Genomic DNA, 24,328 nt, shown 5'->3' on the forward strand with positions numbered 1-24,328 from the left:
GTCTTATTCTGTATCCCGGGTGGGGACGTGCAATTTGGCATATTTCTCTCTCTCTCTCCTACTGGGTCTACTGACCCCCCCCCCCCTTTCGATGGGTGCTCTTGCAATTCTCACAAAGGAGGGGGCTGGGATCATAACAGGGTTCAAATCCATACATCCCTCAAGGTCGCTGCGCAGGTTGATAGGGTAGCTAAGAAGGCCAATGGGATGCTAGGCTTCATTAACGGGGATTGAGTTCAAGAGTAGAGAGGTTATGTTGCAACTCTACAAATCTCTGGTGAGACCGCACTTAGGGTATTGTGTTCAATTGTCACCTCATTATAGGAAGGATGTGGAAGCTATGGAGAGGGTGTGGAGGAGATTTACCAGGATGTTGCCTGGTTTGGAGAACAAGTCATATGAAGCAAGGTTAACAGAGCTGGGACTTTTCTCTTTGGAGTGTAGGAGAATGAGAGGGGACTTGATAGAGGTCTACAAGATTATGAGAGGCATAGAAACGGTAGATAGTCAGTACCTGTTTCCCAGGGCACCAATAGCAAACACCAGAGAGCATATGTACAAAATTAAGGGAGGGAAGTTTAGGGGAGACTTCAGGGGTAAGTTTTTTACACAGAGGGTTGTGAGTGCCTTAAATGACTTGCCAGGGTTGGTGGTGGAGGCTAAAACATTTAGGGGTATTTAAGAGCCTCTTAGACAGGCACATGGATGAAAGGAAAATAGAGGGTTATGGGGTAGTGTGGGTTTAGTACTTTTTTTAAGGATTATATGGGTCGGCACAACATGGAGGGCTGAAATGCCTGTACTGTGCTGTAATGTTCTATGGTTCTAGTACTCTCTCCACCAAAGGAATATCTTGATTCAAATCCAAATCCTTCATGTCTTTCGTTCCTTGTTACTCTAGTATAACAGATAGCATACTGTCTGTTGCTCATCAATTTTGTGAGTTGAAAACTGCCTTTAGCACAAGTGAGTACAAGGTCATGATAGAGAGACACTGCCTTTTTCTCAGAGAACACTGATACTAGGCAGTCATCAACATAGATGCACTGCAAAACCTTATCCACCATCTCAAGGGTGAACTATTCTTCAATATCTTCTGCACACTTCCTAGGAGTGAAATTGGCACAACTTGATGATGAAGTTGCTCTGAAGAGATGTACCACTGTATCTTGGGTGAGGTTATCATCAAGCCACCAGAGAAACCTGAGTAGGTCTGCATCTTCTGCTGGCACCTTAACCTGATGAAACTTTGATGAAACCACTGGTTCTTTTGAATCTGGTTATGACTCCAAAAGAATTAGTAAGATCAGGTCCCTGTAACAATTGAGCATTAAGTGATAGTTCCTGAACAGTCGCTCCACAGTCAAACACAAGACAAAGTTTCCCTTTTCTTGGGGCGATAAACTCCGTGATGTGGAATATACCAGACTTCCCCTTCACTTCATTCCAGATTCTCTGCTGGCACTCTTTCAGCAGAACCTTTGGACATGACAACCTTCATGAAATCTGTGTAGTCAGTGTGAAATGGCAAATTCTTGTTTCTCAGAGGTAAACTAGTCTGGTGGTGACATCCACCAATTTTGCAAAACTTGCCACCGGTGCCGTGAACTTATGACCTTCTCTTGACAAACCAGGTCATTCCTCCTGAATGCATTCAGGGAAGTGTGTCTTGAATTGCTGCTGCCAAAACTCATCCAAGTTCAAAACTGAAATCATGTTAACTGTCAGTTCTGACCAAACATCGGCTCTTTCGCCACTGTGGTCTCCTTGCAGTGGTCCACTAAAAGTTCAACCCAGCATCGTTCTGATTGCACAGGGTCTATCGTTAACACTTAAAATCACTTGCATCAGCTCTAATACTTTAAGCCTATTTGCCCCTGTCATCAGCTCAATCCCTGAATACATTTCTGGCAAATGAATATGCTGAAGATCATTCCTAAAGATCCCTCTGATGAGGAATATTTCCTTTGTGGACAGACATACTTTCCCCCGTATAGATGTTAGGGAGTCCACAGTAGTTCACACATCTAAGCCAGTCACTTCTAATCCTGAAATTATGATGCTACTCGCAACCTACTCTTGACCAATGGTGCATAAGAGAATGCATATATTTTTTCCTGTCAGGTTGAGCTTGTTCATGAGGCTCACTGTATAGGACACCGCTGTACATTCTTGATCCAGGAAAGCATAGTTAACCACAATCTTCTTTACTTTCTTAGACTTCTCCTGAATTGGAATTATAAGAAATTTACAGTCATGATCACCAGGCCCTGTAAGGCCAACTTAGATTTCCTGATGGGCTCCAGCGCACTATTTGGACTTTTATCATCTGAAACATGAGTGTCACCATATTGTAAATTAATGTCTTCTGAAGCACCTTGTGTTGGTGAATATGGCATAGGTACAGAGTGTCTTCTTAATGCAGGCGGAGAGTGAACAGCCTGAGCTGCTACTTGGGGCCCAAACTTGTGGCTCATAGACATTTGAGGAACAAATGTATCCACATTGACATTGAATATGTTGGATTTTTTTCTGTGCCGTGTCACCATAGCAACTCACCCAATAGAACTATCCTGTTGGAGCACCTATAGTGCCTACAGCACTTGAAGCCTTCAGCGCATTCCCTTTGGCCATCTTGGCTGCAATTTCTTCCTGCAACTTAAGCTGCTCTATCTTTCTCTGAAGCTGTTCCACTCGTTCTTTCAATGCATGTTTATCCCTCAATATTTGTTGCCTTGTGTATAACTCAGCTAAATCAGCTTCCATTCTTGTGCATGCCAGAGAGGTATCTGATGCACAGGATGCTCTGTTGGCAATAGAAACTGCTGCATGCATGCTAGATGCACTGTCTTCGGGGTGTATGTCATCTTAAAATCATCAGTTTTACATGTAGTCAAAGCATTTCATTCACTTCAGCAACTTGCTCTTCAACATCACAAATTTGTTTCAGCTATTGTTCAGCCTCTGCTGTGACTGTATTAATAAGAGTCTGAATATTCGCAAAACTTTCGGTTTGTTTACCTTGCTCTGAGATGGGAGTTAAAGACAACAGCACATTATGTTGCTTAGCAACATCTTCATGAAGATGTTTCAAATCGTGCAAATGAGACTGCACTTGTGAGACATTTTGCTTTTCTTGTATAAAAAGCTTATAATTAACAGTATTAAATCGTTAATCTTCTTAACAATCTTAATATATTCCTTTCGAACACTGTCAATTGTCTTTGCCAAGCTTTCCCAGTAAGTTTAATTTCTCTTTTAGCCTGGATTCAAGGTTACTACATCCAGCTTGACTCATGTTGCTTTCCAAGTGCGTGAACTAAGCAAAACAGTGGCATTCAATTCACATGTCAGCAATTGAAATATTTCAACATTTCAACAGAACCAAGCAGCAAGCAGCGAACTCTGAGGCAAGCACCATTCTATAGAGCTTGCCGTCAGCAATGACCATTCCAAACTATGTTTCAACCCCAAGCACACAGCATGAATCAACAAGTGTCATTACTTATCACAAGTCACTCTCTAATTTTGCTGACATGTCCAAATGTTGAGGTTCGTTTGGTGTAACTGTCACAATCTTTTGTTGACAAAATGTTGCAACAATCTGAACAAACCAGTATCGCGGGGAGTTATCTTGTATGAAATGCCTTCTGATCGATCTAATAATAATGCTCAAAAAAGTCAAAGAAATGTATTCGAGAATGAGAGACTCAATAGAATGAACATAACAGCAACAGTATCTTGTATGAAATGCCTTCTGATCGATCTAATAATAATGCTCAAAAAAGTCAAAGAAATGTATTCGAGAATGAGAGACTCAATAGAATGAACATAACAGCAACAGTTATGTTCATTGAGGCAAAATCTGCAAAAACATCAAAGGCTTTAAGATACACCAAAGCAGGTCCAGCTGTGGAACGATGGTGACTCAAGTGCAACATATGGATTCAACATTCGGTGAGATGATGGAGAATTCCAGCCAGGAAACACTCCACAGAGCTGAAGATCTCTCCGCACCTGAGCCGCCCCAGTGCCAATGAAGAGACCAAGTGAGAGCCCCGTCTGGCATCCTAATTCACTCATCAAAGCAAGAGAGGATCAGATGGTCTAAATCATCAGACAATGTATCTTGGAAGCAGTTTGATGACCTGGATTGCATCTTGAAAACTGCGTCGGCAAGAGTTGTCTACAGGAATATCAACTCCCTTACAGCCATTGTGTTCAAATTTGCCAAAGAGTGATTCACCCAATGGAGAAGAAAGGGGATCTTAAGCAATCACAGCAACCAAAAAGGAGGGAAAGGAAAATTCACCATCTGAGAAGTGAGATAAAGACCTTGAACAAACAAATCAAAGCAGTTCCCCTGATGAAAAAGGAGTCAAAGATCTAACCAGCAAACTGCGGGAACAGCTGCGCAAGCTCAGGAAGGTGGAGCAGCAGCGAAAGCAAAGACCGGAGAGAGAGAAGGAGAGCCATTCGGGTTCATCAGGGCTCTTCTCAGCCAGTAAAAATCTGGCACCCTAACCAGCACAGAGCAGGAGGTGGAAGAATTTCAGTAGGAATCGATTCGAAGAGAGAGTGAGCTTTACACAGGTCGGGGAGAAGCATTTAAAAAGGGCTCAGAATGTTAGTGGCAGACCAATTAATTTGAAGAGAGAGTGAGCTTTGCACAAGTCAGGGAGAAGTGTGCAGACACAGTTAGCTCATCATCGTGCAAGGACACTGAGAAAGCTCCGAAGTAAAAGAGGGACACTGTCTAGCGGAGCGGTTGTTGGAGTGGTGTAGGTCAGAGTAGTAGGGCTTTGGCTCATCAGGGCTTTGGCAAGGACAGGCCTAGGTGAGGTAGGTTACTTTTTTTCTCCCCTCTAACGGGAATAGTGGGTATGGCTGTGAGGGTGATAGTCGGATAGTGGTTGCCCCCCTCCATTTTGAATTAGGAATACAGGAAGTTAGGAAGGAAGCTGAGAAGCAGAACTTCAAAGGAAGTACTCTCGGGATTGCTTCCTGTGCCACGCAACAGTAAATATAGGAATAGAATGAGGTGGAGGATAAATGTGTGGCTGAAGGATTGGAGCAGGGGGCAGGAATTCAGATTTTTAGATCATTAGGACCTCTTCTGGGGCTGGTGTGACCTGTATAAAAAGGACGGGTTGCACTTGAATCTGAGGGAGGCCAATATGCTAATGGGAAGGATTGCTAATACTATTGGGGAGGGTTTAAGCTGGATTTGCAGGGGTTGGGAACCAAAGTGAAGAGGCAGAGGATGGGGAGGTTGGAGCACAGGTAGAGACAGCTTGTAGGGTGTTTGTGAGGAAGATGTGTCTATTTTAATGCAAGGAGTATCGTAAACTTGGTGGATGAATTTAGAGTGTGGATCAATACGTGGAAATGTGACTTTTTGGCAATTACCGAGAATTAGATGTCTCAGGAGCAGGAACGGCTGCTGAATGTTTCAAAAAGAACAGAGGGAGGAAAAAGAGGTTGGGGTGTGGCATTGTTAATTAGGGATAGTGTCACAGCTGCAGAAAAGGAGGAAGTCATGGAGCGATGATCTTTTTTTTGTAATTTATTTTTTTATTGAAGTTCATCATCAAACAAACATTTCCATAAGATGTGTTTCAGACATTGTACCTATATATCATATAATTATATATATCACAAATCTCCACGAAGTATTTATCTGAGGTACACACTTATAGAAAAGAGTGGAGAGAAAAAACAAGCAAAAGGGAAGAACTATGTACAAGTAGGGAGTGATCTTTTGTTTTTACAACAGATTCATTGATTTGTGAGAATAAAGTCATGCCTATGAGGGATTATTTAGTTAAACCATTTTTCCCAATTTTAACAATTTAGTTAAAATTGTTCCAAATTGGATAAAATTCTCTTGCGTTTGATTGGATTTAATAGCCCATTGACATTAAAAGAAATTAATTTTACCTTGTCCTTAGCCATCTGTATTTATCTGTCAATGTACCATTGAAATTAGAATAAAACTTAATCGATCTACTCCCTGAACAAATACGAACCAGGAAACACAGATAATAACAAAAATGGCAACGAACATGTGATTCCAAGGCTGAGGTCACTAGTAGATGACCCTGTGTTGAGCCGTTGAGCTAGAGGAAATGTCTAGCTATGGGGGATAACCCCTTCTTACTTGTGAGTTGAGGGCCCCCAATGTAGTATTCATAAAAGTCAGTGAACAAATCCATTACACAGAAAAGATTTCCCTGTGTACTCCTATATATACACACACACACATTACATACATATATATATATATTCTCATTTTGGTGGGGAAAAAGGAGTAAGTGAGCAAATAAAGAATAACAACTAAGTGATTTAAAATCCACATTATAATAAGTATTTCTCAAGATAGGTATATCACCGTGTACTTTTGCTTTCATTTAGCTTCTCAACATTTTTAAAGTTAGCTAAACCTTATGGCTCTTCTGAAGGGGGTGCGGACTGTCTTTGGGAAACTCCTGGTCTCTTCCTGATATATTTCTCTCAGCCTCCTCCCGTCTCCTGCCTTCTCGATTCTCGCACTATTTCCCAAGCGGAGCGGGACAGTTCCTCAGTCAGGCTTTCCCTCATTTTGGTGACACTGATGGGCAAACCTCTGGCCTTCATGTCTGTAGTCGCCTCTTCCACTGTCTGGTACAACTGCGTCCCGTTGTCATAAGACACTCGATGTTTAGCAGGGTACGGAGTTTGAAATCTAATCGTATTTTGCTTTAGTACTCGCTTTACTTCACAGTATTCTTTGTGTTTCTGTAGGACCACGGGGGGGGGGGGGTAATCTTGGTCGAAATATATTAACTTATCGTCGAAAAACACTCTCTTCTTACCCCAGGCCCTTTGTAGAATCTGCATCTTGGTGCTGTACCGAAGGAATTTAATTATTATAGAGCATGGCTTTTTGTCCTGGGTAGGTTTCGGATCCAGTGCGCAGTGTGTCCTCTCAATTTCCAGCGCCATAGTTGAGGGAAGATCCAGCGCGTCCCGCAGTAAGCTCTGGCTTAATATCCCGGAGCTGCTGCTTTATTTCTTTCTGGACCTCCATTATCTCTTTCAGGGTTTCAAACGTATTCGCCATTTCGACTGAGCAAGGCCCAGCAGCCGCCTCACTAGCACGCGGTTGGGTAGGAGAGCCGCTCGCTGCACTCCTCTCGGACCCAGGCTCCACAGTGTCACTTTTTTTATTTCCATTCCTTTTCCCCATTCTTGTCCCTCTTTTCAGTTCAAATATTTTTCGAAAAATATTATATTTGATGGAATAACGGGGCTTAATACGCGCTTTTCCGGAGGAGCTAGTGACTTAAGCTACCATTCTCAACAATGACGTCGCCGGAACCTCGGAGCGATGATCTTGAGTCAGTGTGGGTGGAAGTCAGAAAGAGGAAAGGGGCAATAACTAATCTAGGTGTTATTTTTATAGTGTTATGTATCCCGTAACTGGATAACTTACCAGCAAAGATAGAGAGGTCCGTTGAAGTCTGATGTCACTATTTTCAAACGTTTTTATTTATAGAGGGGCACAAAAGTAAGGTTAATACAAACATTCAGATAATGCACGTCGTCAATACTCAATCTACAGCGTGGGTATAGTAATAATCATCATTAAGAAGTGAGCTCTACTGTTGTTTAAGGGTTAATAGATTGTCTGTTGGAAATACAAAAGTCACTCAGAAGTCTGCAGACTTTAGCCTTTCGGGGAATGGTTGGGTTTCACGTGTTTTAGAGGGATCGGTGAAAAACGGAAAAAAACTTGCCCGGGTCTTTATGAAGCCACTCCGTTAAATCAGGGGAGCGTTGTTTCCCCGTTGTTAGTTCGAAGTCCTTCTCGGTATTATCAGCCACCCGCTCCCCAGGCAAAGGAGTTAGGAGCGCACGTGGCATTGAATGGCTTCCAGCTATTACGGGAGCACTGAGCAAGGGTGTCCTTCTGGTGCGTCGCTGGGGTACTGCCTCCTGCAGTCCCCTTTTATCTTGACTTGCAGAGTTGTAGATGTCCATCAAAGTAGGGTGATGCAATCCCCACCCCCACATTGCCCGAGGATGTCCATATCCATGGTAGCTGTCACGTAGCAGGGACATGCACGTCACACAGGTGCCTCTAAGAACAATGGCCTAAACCATTGCATTGTCTCTCACTTCCTGGGTCCGAGACCCGAATTAATAGCGATCTTGCGATTCTCCGAAAGGAGGGGGCTGCTCCCGCCCCTTCGGCCCCTCAAAGCTGTGGTACATTCATAACAATAGACACCCAAATGAAACAGGGATATCGAGGAGCAGATAGGGAGGCAGATTCTGGAACGGAGCAATAATAATAGAGTTATTATGATGGGAGATTTTAACTTTACTACCATCGATTGGCATCTCCTTAGCACAAGGGGTTTAGATGGGGTGGAGTTTGTTAAGTGTGTTCAGGAAGGTTTCATGACTCAATATGTAGATAAACCAACTGGAGGAGAGGCTGTACTTGATCTGGTATTGGGAAATTAACCTGGTCAGGTTCACATCTCTCGGTGGGAGAGCGTTTTGGAGATAGTGACCATAACTCTATCTCCTTTACCATAGCGTTGGAGAAAGATAGGAGTAGACAATTTGGGAAAACATTTAATTGGGGTAGGGGGAAATATGATGCTATTAGGCAGGAACTTGGGAGCAAATGTTCTCAGGGAAATGCACAGTGGGAATGTGGCAAATATTCTGGGAAACGTGCATAGAATCGGAGGAGATAGGTGAGGTACTTAATGAGTACTTTGCTTCAGTATTCACCAGGGCAAAAGACTTTGGCAATTGCAGGGTTGATTTACAGCGGATTGAAATGCATGAGCATATAGACATTAAGAAAGAGGATGTGCTGGAGCTTTTGAAAAACATTGTTAGATAAGTCACCTGGACCAGATGAGATATACCCCAGGCTACTGTGGGAAGCGAGGGAGGAGATTGCTGAGCCTCTTGTGATGATCTTTGCAATATCAGTAGGGACGGGAGAAGTACTGGAAGATTGGAGGATTGCAAATTTTGTTCCCTTGTTCAAGAAAGGGAGTGGAGATAACTCAGGAAATCATAGGCCAGTGAGTCTTACTTCATTGGTGGGCAAGTTGTTGGAGAAGATCCTGAGAGGCAGGATTTATGAGCATTTGGAGAGACATAATCTGATTAGGGATAGTCAGCATGGCTTTGTCAAGGGAAGGTCGTGACTTATGAGCCTGATTGAACTCTTTGAGGATGTAACTAAACATTGATGAATGTAGAATAGTGGACGTACTGTATATGGATTTCAGTAAGGCATTTGCTTTGTGGATCCAGAATTGGCTTGCCCACAAAAGGCAAAGAGTGGTTGTTGATGGGTCATATTTTACATGGAGAGTGGTGACCAGTGGAGTTTCGCAGCAATCTGTTCTGGACCCCCTCCTCACTGTAGTTTTTATGAATGACCTGGATAAAGAAGTAGAAGGGTGGGTTAGTAAGTTTGCTGATGACACAAAGGTTGGGGGTGTTGTGGATAATTTGGAGAGCTGACAGAGGTTACAGCGGGACATTGATAGGATGCAAAACTGGTCTGAGAAGTGGCAGATGGACTTCAACCCAGATAAGTGTGAAGTGGTTCATTTTGGTAGATCCAATTTAAAGACAGAATATAATATTAATGGTAAGACTCTTGGCATTGTGGAGGATCTGAGAGATCTTGGGGTCCGTGTCCATAGGACACTCAAAGCTTCTGTGCAGGTTGACAATGGTGTGCTGGCATTCATCAACTGTGGGATTGAGTTCAAGGCCTGTGAGGTAATGTTACAGCTACATGAGACCTTGGTCAGACCCAACTTGGAGAACTGTGTTCAGTTCTGGCCACCTCACTACAGGAAGGATGTGGATACTATAGAGAGAATGCAGAGGAGATTTACAAGGATGTTGCCTAGGTGGAGAGCATACCTTATGAGAATAGGTTGAGTGAACTTGGCTTGTTCTCCTTGGAGCAATGGAGGATGAGAGGTGACCTGATAGAGGTGTATAAGGTGATGAGCATTAATTGTATGGATAGCCAGAGCCTTTTTCCCAGGGTGGAAATGGCTAACACAAGGGGCCATAGTTCTGAGGTGTTTGGAAGAAGGTACTGAGAGGATGTCAGGGGTAAGTTTTTCACACAGATGGTGGGTGTGTGGATTGCACTGCCAGCGGTGGTGGTGGAAGCAGATGCAATACGGTCTTTTAAGAGCCTCTTAGGTAGGTACATGGAGCTTAGAAAAATAGAGAGCTATGCGCTAGAGTAGGTTACATGGTTGGCACAATATTGTGGGCTGAAGGGCCTGTAGATTTTTTTTTAAAATCACATAGCAATCCCTGTAGGAATCAGGGTAAAATTCAATCCAAAAGTCCCCCAACCAAGAATCCCAGCAACTTAGCTGAATGAGGCAGAGCCCATGTGGCAGGAGGTCCAGGATATCATCAAGAGAACAAAGTTATCTGCCACTCCAGGACCAAGTGGTATACCCTACAAGGTACAGAAGAAATAACAAAACTCCTCAGGAGGTTGTGGAAGATAATGAGGAAGATTTGGACCAAAGACTTTATCCCACCAAGCTGGAAAATGGCTGAAGAAAACTTTGTTCCCAAGGGAGAAGATTTCTCCACAATCATCAGTTTAGGGCAATCTCCCTCCTTAGTGTGGAGCATCAGATATTCTTCTTGGTGCTTGCGAGAAAGCTAATCTCTTACTTAATGGTGGACCACTATATTAACACATCCATCCAGCAAGGTGGCAGCCTGGGTTTTTCTGGATAGCTTGAACACAGCTCAGTACAGCCAATTGATCTGCCAGGCCAGGCAAAAAAAAAGGCATCTTCACAGTTGTCTGGCAATTGATCCTAGGCAATGCCTATGGATCAATTCCACACGTACTCATCCAGATTAGACGGGTCCGCTAACGTATCCTGCTAGTAACATGAGACATGATCACCAACTACTTTGGAGGATTCAAGCTACGCTTCACTCCAAGCAAGAACTCCGAAGAGGAATCCAACTGGCTGTAGCATCTTTCCCCATCTTGTTTTTTTTGCTATGGGAGTGAACCTCCTCATATCAGCAGCAGCGGACATAACCCAAGGCCCAGTGCTGGAGCTTGGCATCCGATGACTAATATGGGGGTTCATGGATGACATTACAGTAATCTCTGTAACTCGTGTCGAAGCAAGATGGGTATTGGAAACCCTGGACAATGTAGCTACCTGGTCTAGGACGACCTTCAAGGCCAGGAAGTCCAGGTGCATGGTGATCAAAAAGAGCAAGGTTAGTACAGGGAGAATCATTCCATCCATAAAGGACAACACAGTAAAGTGTCTTGGAAAGTAGTTTAATGATGGACAGTGCCAACATCACCAGCACTGTAAAACAGATAAGAATGGCTGAAGAAGATTGACAAAACCAGATTCCTTGACAAATTTAAGACATGGCTGTACCAACATGCTCCTCTACCACAGTTCCTCTTGTTTTTCACAGTGTACAATTTTCCCTCAACTACTGTAAAAGGCGTCAAGAGGAAAGTCAACAAGCACCTGTGGGAGTTGGTTGGAAATTCCCCCAAGTTTTTTTCAGTGGGGCTCTACATAAGATCAGGTCAGCTACAGCTCCCATTGTCATCAATAGGGGAGGAGTTCAAAGTGGCTAAGTGTAGAGTTGTGTTAAGGCTCTGATGACAAGCTAATAAACCAAGTAGGAGTCACAACAAGAACAGGCGAAAACTGGGTTGCCATCTTAGCCATAGACCAGGCATTCAGCTCCCTGCAATTGAGAGACATCATCGGCAACCCACGCCTGGGATGGCAAGGCCTCGGCTCCACACACGTCCCAACGATTGGGGACAGCAAGTGTAAGGGATAGGTGTGACATGGTCCAGGCAGGGATACGGAACTGTGAGGATGAAAGGCAGGTATTGAAGGCAATGGAATTGGGAGTCACAGGGCACCTGGATGGAACGGGATCTTTCCAAGCCCAAGATCACTTAGGTAGGGCTTTGGATACTGGAGCCCTTCTGCACTTCTTTCCTCCTGCAGTCCATGTATGACACTCTCCCTACACCATCACAGCTGCATACATGGGGCTAAGAAAGGACCCTAACTGCAAGCTTTGTGGTCAGCGGGTTGCACAGGTACACTTACTGTCAGGATGTAAAACATCTCTAACACAAGGATGGTATAGGTAGTGCCACAACAAGGTCCTACTGTCCCTTGCTGACACAGTAAAACGAGAGAGAGGTAAAAATAGACCAGCTTGGCAGAGAGGTAAACAGGGCAATCATTTTCATCAAGGAGAGGGCCACGCCAGTCATATCAGAGGCCTAAATCCATTCTGCTGCAAACTGCCAAAGCATGGGAGATGAGGTTCGATGTGGGGAGGAAGCTGCAGTTTCTAGAAGTGGTGCAAACCGACCAGACATCACCCTGATGAAGCTCACAGTACCGCTGGAGGAAGGATGTGAGGAGGCTCATGACAGGGAGGCCCTGTAGTACCAGTCTTTAGTCCAGGAGCGCAGGGACAAAGGATGGCAGACATGGCTATTCCTCATGGAGACTGGCTGTAGAGGGCTCCTGGCAGGGTTGGCATGGAGGTTGCTGTCGGTGCTGGGCCTTGATGAAAAGAGCAAAAACCAAGCAGATCCCAGGATGTGGGAGGAAGCAGAAAGGGCCTCGTGCTGGACATGAAGCAGGTGAGAGGAGTTCAGCTGGAAGTCAGCAGCAGCTGGGCAGTGATGTGACCACCATTACTGACCTGCCAACTGGAGAGTGTACTGGTTATGGGTTGAAACACTTCATGAAAGTTGGGCATCACCTGGCAACATCTGCTTCTGGCTAAAGGCTATGGTTACCTCATCAGGTAACAGTAAAGAGCACCCTGGTGAGTGATGCAAGCAAGCAACTAGTAAAACATACAATCTTGAAGCAATGAAAGTTAAGAAACTAAATGTAGCGATATTATACAGTCGGCCCTCCTTATCCGTGAATTCCGCATCTGCGAATTCAACCAATTGCGAAAACCCGGAAGTGCTCGTCCAGCACTTGTTGTTCGAGCATGTAGAGACTCTTTTTCTTGTCATTATTCCCTAAACAATGCAGTATAACAACTATATTACATAGCATTTACATTGTATTAGGTATTATAAGTAATCTAGAGATGATTTAAAGTATACGGGAGGATGTTCATGGATTATCGTGGATCAAGATCGAAAAAGATCGAAAGTTCTCTAACTAGGTAAGTCGGAACAGGTACATCCAGTATTATTTAGCATCAGTTAGTCAAACGTTTGCATTTGTATATAGTATATATCTTACCTTTCTATGCATATGAAACACTTAAGAACATGCGTTTCAGCGCCAGGCTCGGGAAGTTCCCAAGTTCAAACTAGTGACAGATCGCTATCGAGTGAGCTCTCCACCATGCCAGGTTGATGTGGAGGATCAAAAACCCAAAACCCAATAATTAAACCACTGCGTTGCTTAGTAATAATTGTAGCTTTCATCAGGGCACAGCCTTTTTCACTTTATCCTGTAAAATTGTTCTGATCGTTGACTGACATAGCCTAACACTTTTCCAATGACCGATGGCGTTTCACCTCTTTCCGATCACTTTATTATTTCCACTTTATTTTCAATCGTTATCGTGGTTATTTTCATGAACAGAAACACTGCGGATTCAGATCTCTTCCGCTGGACCCTAATGTCCACCACATTGAGACAGGTTAAATAAGGTCTGGGGTTCCGCTGGGTCTCAAGGTCCACCGCATTGAGACAGGTTGAATAAAGGACTTGAGCATCCGCGAATTTTGGTATCCGCAGGGGATCCCGGAACCAATCCCTCGTGGATAAGGAGTGCTGACTATACATACTTAAGTGAAGTTAAGCAGTCAACAAAAGATATGACATCCATCAGTACCCCGCTCTAAAACTAAACCCTTGCCTACACCCTACCCACATGACTGACTATCATAATAAATGTGCAACACAATGCAGATGGAGAACAGATGCATGACTCCTACAGATGGCACTGGAAAACTGGAACATTTTAAGAGTCAAATAGTGTTAAATGAAATGGCATACCCAAGTTTTACAAAGCCTGTCCAGTTTCTTATCGCATCCGTGATAAAGTAGCCAGTGAGCAAGATCATATGGAGGCTGAATGAATTCTTTCCCAGGTTGAATGGAGCTCATGGGAAATGCCAGTGATCCCAGCAGCCAAAAAGAATGGGGTTATCGGGATCTGTGTTGATTTTAAAGTCACCATCAACCCAGTACTGAAAGCAGATCAATATCCTCTGCCCAGGATAGAGGATATCTTACAGCTACTGTTCTTTAGATTTGCGAAGTATGCTTGCAGAAAAAGAATCTCAGGGTTGTATGCGATGACATGTATGTACTCTTATAATAAATTTAGCTTTGAACTTTGATCTTTGCAAACCTTTCTTGAAGAAAACATTTCAACATTTCAAACATTTAAACTTAGCTGGAGGCCTACCTACAGATGGAGATATAAGAAGAGTCCGAAGTGTTTCTTACAAATAAATACTCACAAATGGGCTGAGAGGAGAATTTGGTCAGTCATGAAGAAATGGCGGAGCAGACTTGATGGGCCAAATGGCCTAATACTTCTCCTATAACTTATGGTCTTGCTATAATATGTTTTCTTTTTGGAGTAGCATCTGCACCTGCTCTCTGGCGGATAGCTATGGACCAGGTGCTGCAAGGCTACCTAGGCAGAGAGTGCTGCCCAGATGAAATAATTGTTACTAGTGAGGATAACAAGGAACATCTCCAAACTCTCAAGACACCATTAAAAAGATCTGAAGATTATGGGCTCAGAGCACAACACAATAAGTGTGAATTCTTTATACCAAGTATCACTTATTGTGATCACACCATTAACGCACAAGAGTTACACAACTGCGCTGAGAAACTTCCAACAATGGTGGATGTCCCAAGGTCTAAGGACATATTACAGTTGTTGTCCTTTTTAGGATTTGTCAATTACTATAACTTGTTCCTGCTGTCAAACTTGGCCACTGTGCTCTATCCCTTGAACTCATTACTGTAGATGTGGAAGAATTTGCACTGTAAAAAGTGTCAGGTGGCTTTCCAAAAAACAAGGGAAATGGTGATGTCAGACACTATACTGACACATTATGATCCACATCATCCAGTGAAGCTTGTCTGTTGTGCCTTTTGGGGTGTAAAATGTTTCAACCAGTACTTGTATGGGAGAGAGTTTACCCTCGTACCAATCATCATCCACTAGTATTCATTTTCAATCCACAGAAGGGTGTTCCACTAACAGCAGCAGCATGAATGCAGAGATGGAGGACATAATTAAAATAATTTCAAGAGGACAACTAGTCATGGAAATGCTGATGGATTGTCTTGGAAAAGGAAATAACATGAAAAATTTACAGAACAGGACACTCCTCTTGTTGTATTTTCCCTAATGCAAATTTGAAAGTCTTTCTGTTATGGCAGAGATGGTCCAAAGGGAACCTAGTAAAGACCCCACACTATCTCAGGTCTACATAGCCACCCAAAATGGCTGGAATGTGCAGCAGTATTTCCCAGTTTCAGGAAGAACTTGCCCTTGAAGGTGGCTGTCTTATTTGGAGATTGAGAACTGTTGTACCATCCAAGCTGAGAGCTAAAGTGTTGGTGGAGCTATGTGCTAGTCATTTAGGTGTGGTCAAAATGAAAGCATTGGCACAAAACTTTATCTGGTGTCATGGCATAGATCAGCAGATTGAGCAGCTCGCTATGCACTGTTTGGAATGCCAATACATGGTACCCAGAGCTATCAGAACCACTTACTGCAGTTTCACCACAGAGGAGGCCCCTGAACTTGAGATTGTCTTCCCAGCTATGTCTTGCCTGCCAAGCAGAGTGACTTCCCAGGTCAGGAAAGAAATTATCCCACAAGAGTAAAAAAAATCCTCCACAGCGATTAAATCTTCAGGCCTGAAAATGATCATTTAAAATTTAGTATGCTGTGAATGTCTATATAGTTGTTGTGTTATATAGTATAATGCGTATATAATTGAGATGCATTCTATATTCAGTTGGAGTATATGGCTACGCAGAAAGGAATGTCTATTTAATATATCAGTAATATTTGAGTAAAATTGTTAGTATATTGGTTAATTAAGCATTCTTTGTTTGCTTAAATAATCCATTAAGGGTTATATGTAAAAGTAAATGAATAGTATATCACTTAAAAGAAATGAAGCATACATATTTATCCCCGGCTCTGTGTTTTTCCTATGGTTGGTTTTATTTTTTAAGAGTTATAAAACATAACAATTAAATATGTACTGACTGTTTTTTCCAGTTAATTTCAGAGTATTAAGACCACTTTTTCATTAATTTGATTACATATTTGTCTCTCCCCATTGTAAGGTGACAGCACTTTCAATTTGGTATTTTATTTTCATCCTTTTTTGATAATATCTTTTATCTCTTACCTAGACAATCTAAAGATGAATATGAACAAGAGATGGCAAAAAGATGTGCTGTAGAAACAGGAGCTAAAGGTGGAGCAGTGATACAAAGTGAGTTAGAGAAAGCAATTGTGGAAAATGCAGAAGAAGAAGCAGCACGACTATCCAGACAACACCAACGAGGAAAAAAGAATTTAGAACAGGTAATAAAATTTCCTTGCTCTGTGCTTCAGGTGAAATGTGCCATCATATTAAATGGATATCTACTAATAAATTTTAAGAAATCACTTGTGATTTTTTTTTGAATGGGAAAAATGCCTGAATATTGCTTCTCATGGTTTTCCTTTAAACTCGCAATAAGTTGTCCAGAGACTGATATGCTTACCAATGGAGATTTCAAGTACACGGTTTGGTATGGTACACTTTTCATGTGAGCATAGCAAACTACAAGGAGGTTTTCAAATAATCAGATTGAAGAGCCTTCACTGAAACAAGCTCACTAAAGAGCAGGAGGGAGAAGAAAATGGGATATGTAACTTCAGTAGGAAATTAAATGAAGATTGAAAGTTGGGCATGGATCTAAGTCATAAAAGACTACAAAATCATGAAAATATTTAACTGCAATTTGAATTTTCATGAAATAAGATTCCATGTACTTTTTTTTGAGCCAGGGTGGTTATGCTGTTGAAAGTTTAATTATTCCTCTATCTATAACCTTTAGGGCAGCCTTTCTCAACCTTTTTACCCTGGAGGAACCCTTGAAATAATGTTCAGGTCTCAGGGAACCCCTGCATAAAAAATATTATATCTACAGCTCATAGCATGTCAGCATGATCAGTAAGTTATAGATATAATGATCCAAAAATAATTGGCAATCCTCTTTTGAGTAGAGAATGAATTTTTAGCCAACTTTTCTTGGAATTAATCTTTCTTTACCTTCCATAAATTTAAAAAACTCATAAGGCAAACATAATAAATTTCTCAGTTCTGGTTCGAACTTGAGATAAGCTTACTTGGATTTCACCTTCAGTGAAATGAGATGATTTCTTTCTTTTTTTTTTCTTTTTAAATCTTTTTATTAATTTTTTAAACAAACATAAATGAAACATGAATACAGAGAGTTTGAGAGTACATAGTTAATAGTTTAGATAAAATGCAAATAGACAATAGTCAATATATAATAACCTCCCAAACTCATGGTAATTGCGAACAAAAAAAGTTTTTAAAAAAACCCTAAAAAAAGAGAAAAAAAACCTAAAACTAACCAACAGGAGCCATAGCATTATGTCAAATATATACATTAGTGCCAATAACTCCAAACCTCCATCCAAATAATTAAGGATAATAAAAGTGAGGTTTAGGAAAAGACAATTTAACTCATATGAAAATGTTGAATAAATGGTCTCCAAGTTTCTTCAAATTTAACTGAAGGATCAAAGACAACACTTCTAATTTTTTCTAAGCTCAAACGAGATAGTTTGAGAAAACTACTGAAATATAGTTGGAGGATTAATCTCTTTCTAATTCAATAAAATAGATCTTCTAGCCATTAATGTAACAAATGCAATCATCCGTCGAGATGATGGGGATAAACGACTATTATCCGCCACTGGTAAACCGAAAATTGCAGTAACAGGATGCGGTTGGAAATTGATATTCAGAACTGTTGAAATAATACCAAAAATATCTTTCCAGTAAATTTGCAAACAAGGGCAAGACCAAAACATGTGGGTCAATGAAGCAACATCAGAATGACATCTGTCACAGGTTGGATTAACATAAGAATAAAATCGAGCAAGTTTATCCTTAGACGCCTGAGCTCTATGTACAACCTTAAATTGTATTAGGGCATGTTTAGCACAAATAGAAGAAGAAATGACTAATTGTAAAATTTTCTCCCACTGCTCAGTGGGTATAAGACAATGAAGTTCTTTTTCCCCATTCCTTCTTAATTTTTTCTGATACTTATGGCTGTATTTTCATGATCATATTATAAGTAACAGCTACTAAACCCTTCTGACAAGGATTCAGAGCTAAAAAAATTTCCGTAATGTCCAATGGACATTATTCAAAAAATTTCTAACTTGCAAATATCTAAAAAAAATGAGTTTTGGGTAAATTATATTTATTAGATAGCTGTTCAAAGGACATAAAACTATCATCTAAAAATAGATCACGAAAACATGTTATACCTTTTGTTTTCCATAAAACAAAGGCTTGATCCATAAAAGAGGGCCGATAAAGAAAGTTAGGTATTATAGGGCTTGATAAGATGAACTTATTCAAGCCAAAAAATTTACGAAATTGAAACCATATTCGCAATGTATGTTTAACTTTCGGATTAGTTATTTGTTTATTCAATTTAGATAAAGAAAAAGAACGTGAAAATCCTAAAATTGAAAACAATGAAAAGTCTTGTACAGATTTACATTCCAAATTTACCCATTGTGGGCAAGCTGCTATAGTCGATTCTTGTGTCCAAAATATTAAATATTGTATATTAACTGCCCAATAGTAAAATCTCAAGTTTGGCAAAGCCAAACCACCCTCCTTCTTAGGCTTCTGTAAATATTTTTTGCTTAGTCTAGGATTTTTATTCTGCCACAGATAGGAAGATATTTTGGAATCAATAATATCAAAAAAAGATTTAGGAATAAAAATTGGTAATGCATGAAATAAATATAAGAATTTGGGTAATACCATCATCTTTATAGCATTAATTCGACCAACCAATGACAAAGATAATGGAGACCACCTGGTAACAAGTTGCTTAATTTGGTCAATTAAAGGTAAAAAATTAACTTTAAATAAATCTTTATGTTTTTTGGTAATTTTAATACCCAAATAAGTAAAATAATCTGTGACAACTTTAAATGGTAAATGTTTATAAATTGGAACTTGCATATTTAATGGAAATAATTCGCTCTTATTAAAATTCACTTTGTAACCAGAAAAGTTACTAAACTGAGCAAGCAAGGACGAAATAGCAGGAATAGATCTCTCAGGGTCAGATATGTATAGTAACAATTCATCAGCATATAATGATAACTTATACGTCCCTTCCCCACGAGTAATACCCAAAATTTTAAGTGATTCACGAATGGCTATAGCTAAAGGTTCCAAAACAATGTCAAATAGTAAAGGACTTAAAGGACAGCCTTGCCTTGTACCACGGAATAACTGAAAAAAAAAGGAGATCTTTGATTATTGGTAAAGACCAAAGCCAAGGGTTTATAGTATATTAATTTAATCCATGATATAAATTTCAAACTAAAATTAAAATGCTGCAACGTATTAAATAAATATGGCCATTCAACTCTATCAAATGCTTTTTCAGCATCTAAGGAAATGACACATTCTGGTATTTTGGGTGAAGGAGTATAAATAATATTAATTAATTTTCTAATGTTAATAAATCGGTTTTTAATAAATCCAGTCTGATCTTCAGAAATAATTCGAGGTAATATATTTTCTAATCCAGTGGCCAAAATTTTACTAAAAATCTTAAAATCCGTATTCAGCAAGGATATAGGCCGATAGGATGCACATTCAGTGGGGTCTTTATCTTTTTTAAGAATTAAAGAGATAGAGGGTCCATAAAAAGATTGTGGCAATTTACCTATAGTTAACAAATCTTTAAAAATTCTACAATGCCAAGGAGAAAGTATAGAGAAAAAGGATTTAAAAAAATTCTACAATATAATTTTACCAGGAGCTTTACCAGAGTTCATTGAAAAAGTAGCCTTTTTTATTTCAGTTTCTGTAATAGGTGCATCTAGGAATACACAATCCTCTTGTTAATTTTGGGATATTCAATTTTCTTAAAAATTCATCTATTATAGAAGAATCCCCAACAAATTCTGATTGATATAAAGAATTATAAAAATCTTGAAAGGCTTTATTTATCTCTATGGTTGATCGTCAGAGTGCCATCTTATTTACGAATCCTAGTAATTTGTCGTTTAACCGAAAGCAGTTTTCAATTGATTAGCCAATAATTTGCCAGACTTATCTCCATGTACATAAAACTGGGTTCTAGATTTAATTAACTGATTTTCAATCGAAGAGGATGATAACAAACTATGCTCCTGATGCACCATCAATAACTCTCAGGGACGTGAGGCGAGATACAGGCTTTTATTGGCTGGAAGAAAGAACAAGCAGCAAATGACAACCACACTACATCCTGTAGACTGAGGCCGGAGCTGTGTCTCCAATTGCCTTTATACCAGGGTCCTTGGGAGGAGCCACGGTCTGTGGGAGGAGCCACAGGAGCAGTCAGCGGGGGTGCGTGTCCAGACAGGTATATGTAGTTCACCACAGCTCCATTTGAAGTTCAACTCTTTCTTTATAAAGTTCTTTGCTGGGGGTCACTGAATAAATCTTATCAATTGCTTTGATTTTATGAACCAATGTTAATATTTTAGAATTAGTTTGCTTCCTAACTCCAGCAGAGTATGAAATAATCTGTCCACGAATAAATGCTTTAAAAGTGTCCCATAAAATTCCACTAGAGATCTCTGCTGTAGAATTTGTTGAGAAAAACAAATCAATTTGTTGTTTAATAAAATTAAGGAAGTCTAAGTCCTGCAATAAAATAGGGTTAAACCTCCAATATTTAGCATTAGTAGATGAGTCCATTGTCTTAATAGATAGCTTCAAAGGTGCATGGTCAGAAATGGTAATAGAGTCATATTTACAATCAATAACATCTGTAAGTAATTAATTCCTGAATAATTATGATAAACATGAGAAAAGTATGAAAACTCTGTCATTAGGGTATAAAAAACACCAAATTTCAGAAATTCCAGAATCAATCATAAAGGAATTAATAAGAGGCTGATTTATTCGGAAGAGCTTGGGTGGCCTTAGATCTATCCATTGAAGGGTTTAAACAACAGTTAAAATCCTCACCCATTATCAGCATGTACTGTTTCAAATTAGGAAAGGATATAAATAGACACTTAAAAAATTCAGGACAATCAGTGTTTGGAGCATAAACATTAACTAAAACAACATTTTGATTAAAAAGTAGACCAGTAATAAGCAAAAATCTACCTTGTGGGTCTGAAATTGTTTCAAAGTGTATAAAGGAGGTTGAAGAATCTATAAAAATGGAAACGCCTCTTACTTTGGCTTGGGAATTCAAGTGATACTGTTGGTCTTTCCAAAACCTAAAAAAGCATTGACTATCCACCTTCCTCACATAAGTCTCTTGTTTGTACAAAGATAATATTAGCATTCATTCTGTGGAATACTTTGAATATTTTTTTCTGTTTGATCGGATGATTTAAACCATTAGTATTCCAAGAAACAAAATTAATAATCTTATCCATATTGCCAATATTTATTACAATTAACACATAAGGTTAAAAAAAAGATGAACTCATGAATCCGGAAGAGGGAAGTAAGTTCCAGGAGGAACTGGAAGTCATGACACTGCAACCATTTTTGTAGTTTCGGATCAGCCCATGAAGTAAAACTAAGCGTGAAGCAAGCAAAAAGAAAAATCCCCCTCCCTCCACCCTCAAAACCCCAGGAAAAAAGCCAAAAAGAGGCAAGCAAGAGATCTAATGCTAAATTTACCCCCATGTCTCAAGACAGCAACTCAAACAAAAAAAAGTTAAATAAAAGATACAAACCACCCATATTATAAGAAAGGGTTAGTATAACAAAGATTAAAGTATAAAATTAGTATTATATATATAAAACAAAAGGATTTAAAAAAATTAAAATGATGAAACCCATAAATGGATAATATTGTATTAGTGTTTTAAAAGAAAGTCCTTAAACTTATTCAGACACATCAAAACGGATATGACGTATCCCAGCACTAAGGTCTTTCGGGAAGAAGAAATGACATTTTATTTTTAAAAAAATCTTAATATTTAAACATTAAAAATATAAAAAAGTGTATATGAACTTAAAAGAAAACCCTAATGAATTACTTTAAAACTAACAGAATAATAATATAAAAAGAACAAACTCAAAATAAACCAAAAACGGACTTTTACCGTGTATAAGAAATACGTGTAAGCCATCACGTAAAAAAAATCATCATTTTATAAAAGATTCAAATCTATAAACTAATTATTACATTAGTCAACCTGTAGAAACAATAAAGTGTTATTCTTCAAGGAATCTTTGAGCATCTGCTGGAGATTTGAACAGCGGATAAGTCCCATCTTGGAGAGTAACTCTCAATTGTGCTGGAAATAACAGCACTTGCTTGTAGCTTTCCTGATGAATTTCTGACATAACCAATTTAAAAGCCATTCTTGCCCTTAAAACTTCGGGACTATAGTCTTCCAGAATACAGAATTTAAAATCTTGAAAGCTGATCATACCCTTTTTCCGGGCAGCCCAAATCAAACGCTCTTTGGTATGAGGATAATGGATCCGGAGCATAACTTGTCGTGGTTTCAAACCTGAATCTGATTGAAAACGAGAAATGCGATGTGCACAGTCATTTATTGGAGGTGTATCCAGTACTTCTGAGCCGAAGATAGCCATTAAAAATTTGGAGAAAAATACAGTGAGATTGCCATTCTCAAATTTTTCCGGAATCCCAATTATCTGGAGATTTTGTCTTCGAGAGCGATTTTCAAGATCAGTGATTTTAGATTTATAACGATCCAGCTGTTGAGAAGTCGAAGCTTGCTGTTGTTGCAGAGTTTCAATTGTGGGATCTCTCTGGCGAGCAGCTTCCTCAAGAACTAAAATACTTGCTTGTTGTTTTTGTGAATCCAGTGTAAGTGATTGAAGTTTTGCGTCAAGTGTCTTTAAAATTTCATTGAACGTAGAAAGCTTTGAGGTTAATTTATTCTCCAGTTTTTCAAGTCTGTCGTCCATAAGCTTCGCAATTGCTTCTAAAGTTAACGGTTCTTTCGTCTGTTTTGATTCCTTTGCTTTAGACATTTCAACGAGTTGAAAATGATTCAAACAATTGAGAAAGATTTCATACGTCTAAACCCCTTTAGAATAGGTATAAAAAGATCAATTAGGGGGTGCTTGTAGGTTAAAAAAAAATTAAAAGGATTGGAGCGAAGCCTAAAACCGCTTCACTCCATAAGCGCCATCTTGAGACCTCGAGATGATTTCTATCTTTGCTCTTGATGCTTGTTAAACAAGAAAATACTTGCTCACACATATAAGAAGTTGAAAACTGCAGCAAAATGTTCATTACTTTCTCATGAATGCCAGTATACCTTTATTTCACAGAAATCAAGAACTTGTCCAGGGGCAGGTTAGTAAATCTCATCTTGAGTACATAGTCAGAGTGTAGCTCACAAGGTATTCCTCTTTTCTCAAAGTCAAGTTCTCAGGCTGAGCAGTAGATTTAGAGAAATGATCCCTCACCCAGTCATACACTTGTGTTGAAAGGGAGGAAAAATACTGTTCAATTTTGTTCTGCCATTTTTCCAGGGGTGGTTTTCAATAAGACTCAAGACTTTCTGATATCCTTCCTCACTCTCAGCCCAAGTAGCAGTTGGAGACATTTTCCAAAGTAATTTTTCCAAAGATTCGGTTTCCTTTTAAATCGAAGAATCTTATCACTTGAAGTCAAAACATTTTCTCCAGGGCCTTGAGGCTTGTTCAACTAGTTCATATGATGAAAAATGTCTGTTAAGTAGGCTAATTTCTGCAGCTATTCTTCATCTTCAAAGCACTCAGCAAAACTGTACTATTTTCTTGAAAGTACTCCTACAATTCACCTTTCTCCTCAAAAACCCTTTTGAGAGTTTTTCCTCTGCTAAATCACCATATTTCTATACGTAGTAAGGATTGGTGTGCTCTTTTTCACATAGTTTTTTAAACATTCTCTAATGGACTGGCCTTAAAGCTACTGAA

General features: G+C 39.8%; 1 protein-coding gene across 4 annotated transcripts in view; it reads left to right on the plus strand.

The window, feature by feature from the left end:
• The window catches only part of cfap36 (cilia and flagella associated protein 36), a 107,360-nt gene that overhangs the window by 46,924 nt on the left and 36,108 nt on the right, over window positions 1–24,328 (plus strand). For all 4 annotated transcript variants that reach the window (XM_059985974.1, XM_059985975.1, XM_059985976.1 and 1 more), the window contains one exon: window positions 16,506–16,680. In XM_059985974.1, the coding sequence (XP_059841957.1) occupies window positions 16,506–16,680 (175 nt within the window). The remainder of the gene's footprint in view (window positions 1–16,505; window positions 16,681–24,328) is intronic.

The sequence above is a fragment of the Hypanus sabinus genome, chromosome 12 (genome assembly GCF_030144855.1).
Source record: "Hypanus sabinus isolate sHypSab1 chromosome 12, sHypSab1.hap1, whole genome shotgun sequence".
NCBI lineage: Eukaryota > Metazoa > Chordata > Chondrichthyes > Myliobatiformes > Dasyatidae > Hypanus > Hypanus sabinus.